Source organism: Elephantulus edwardii, unplaced genomic scaffold, assembly GCF_000299155.1.
Source record: "Elephantulus edwardii isolate Elephantulus edwardi_28Jun2011 unplaced genomic scaffold, EleEdw1.0 scaffold00269, whole genome shotgun sequence".
Lineage (NCBI taxonomy): Eukaryota > Metazoa > Chordata > Mammalia > Macroscelidea > Macroscelididae > Elephantulus > Elephantulus edwardii.
This window is the reverse complement of record NW_006400019.1, coordinates 2,534,124-2,534,684: the sequence shown is the minus strand read 5'-3', so window position 1 is coordinate 2,534,684 and position 561 is coordinate 2,534,124. Positions and strand designations below refer to the sequence as shown.

General features: G+C 45.5%; 1 protein-coding gene across 1 annotated transcript in view; it reads left to right on the top strand.

Moving 5' to 3' along the window:
- The window catches only part of MPP1 (membrane protein, palmitoylated 1, 55kDa), a 37,527-nt gene extending 37,375 nt beyond the window's left edge, over window positions 1-152 (top strand). The window contains exon 5 of the mRNA XM_006899999.1: window positions 3-152. Coding sequence (XP_006900061.1) covers window positions 3-152 — 150 coding nt within the window. The remainder of the gene's footprint in view (window positions 1-2) is intronic.
- The last annotated feature ends 409 nt before the right edge of the window (window positions 153-561 follow it).

Sequence of the window (561 nt, the reverse complement as noted above, 5' to 3'; positions counted from 1 at the left end):
AGGACTCAGAGGCCATCCGCAGCCAGTATGCTCACTACTTTGATCTCTCACTGGTCAACAATGGCGTTGATGAAACTCTCCAGAAATTGCAAGAAGCCTTTAACCTGGCATGCAGCTCCCCACAGTGGGTACCTGTCTCCTGGGTGTACTAAGCTTGCAGAATGCAGCAAAACTACTATGTTCTGATCTGCACACAACCATGTCCCACTCCAGAGTCTGGAACTCCATTTCTCTTGCTCTAAGACAAACTGGGTCATTCTACCCAGCTTTACGTGTCAGTGTCCAGCTCTCTGCACTTAACCCTAATTAGATCAGTAGGACCCAGTTGTCTTCAAGCTTCTGAAGGGCTGAAATATTTTCCTCAGATGGGACCCCACTGGTCTAGATTTCAAAAGGATTTTCTTGGGGTCAGGAATACTATATGCCAGTGCTGATCAAATTGTGGGCAGTGGGTAGAAAGCAGTGAACCCTTATCTTCTTACAATCTGTGCTCTTTCACCTTCAGTTACACTAAAATGCCAAAATGATTCCTGTGCAATAGAGAAACCTGCAAAAGCAATA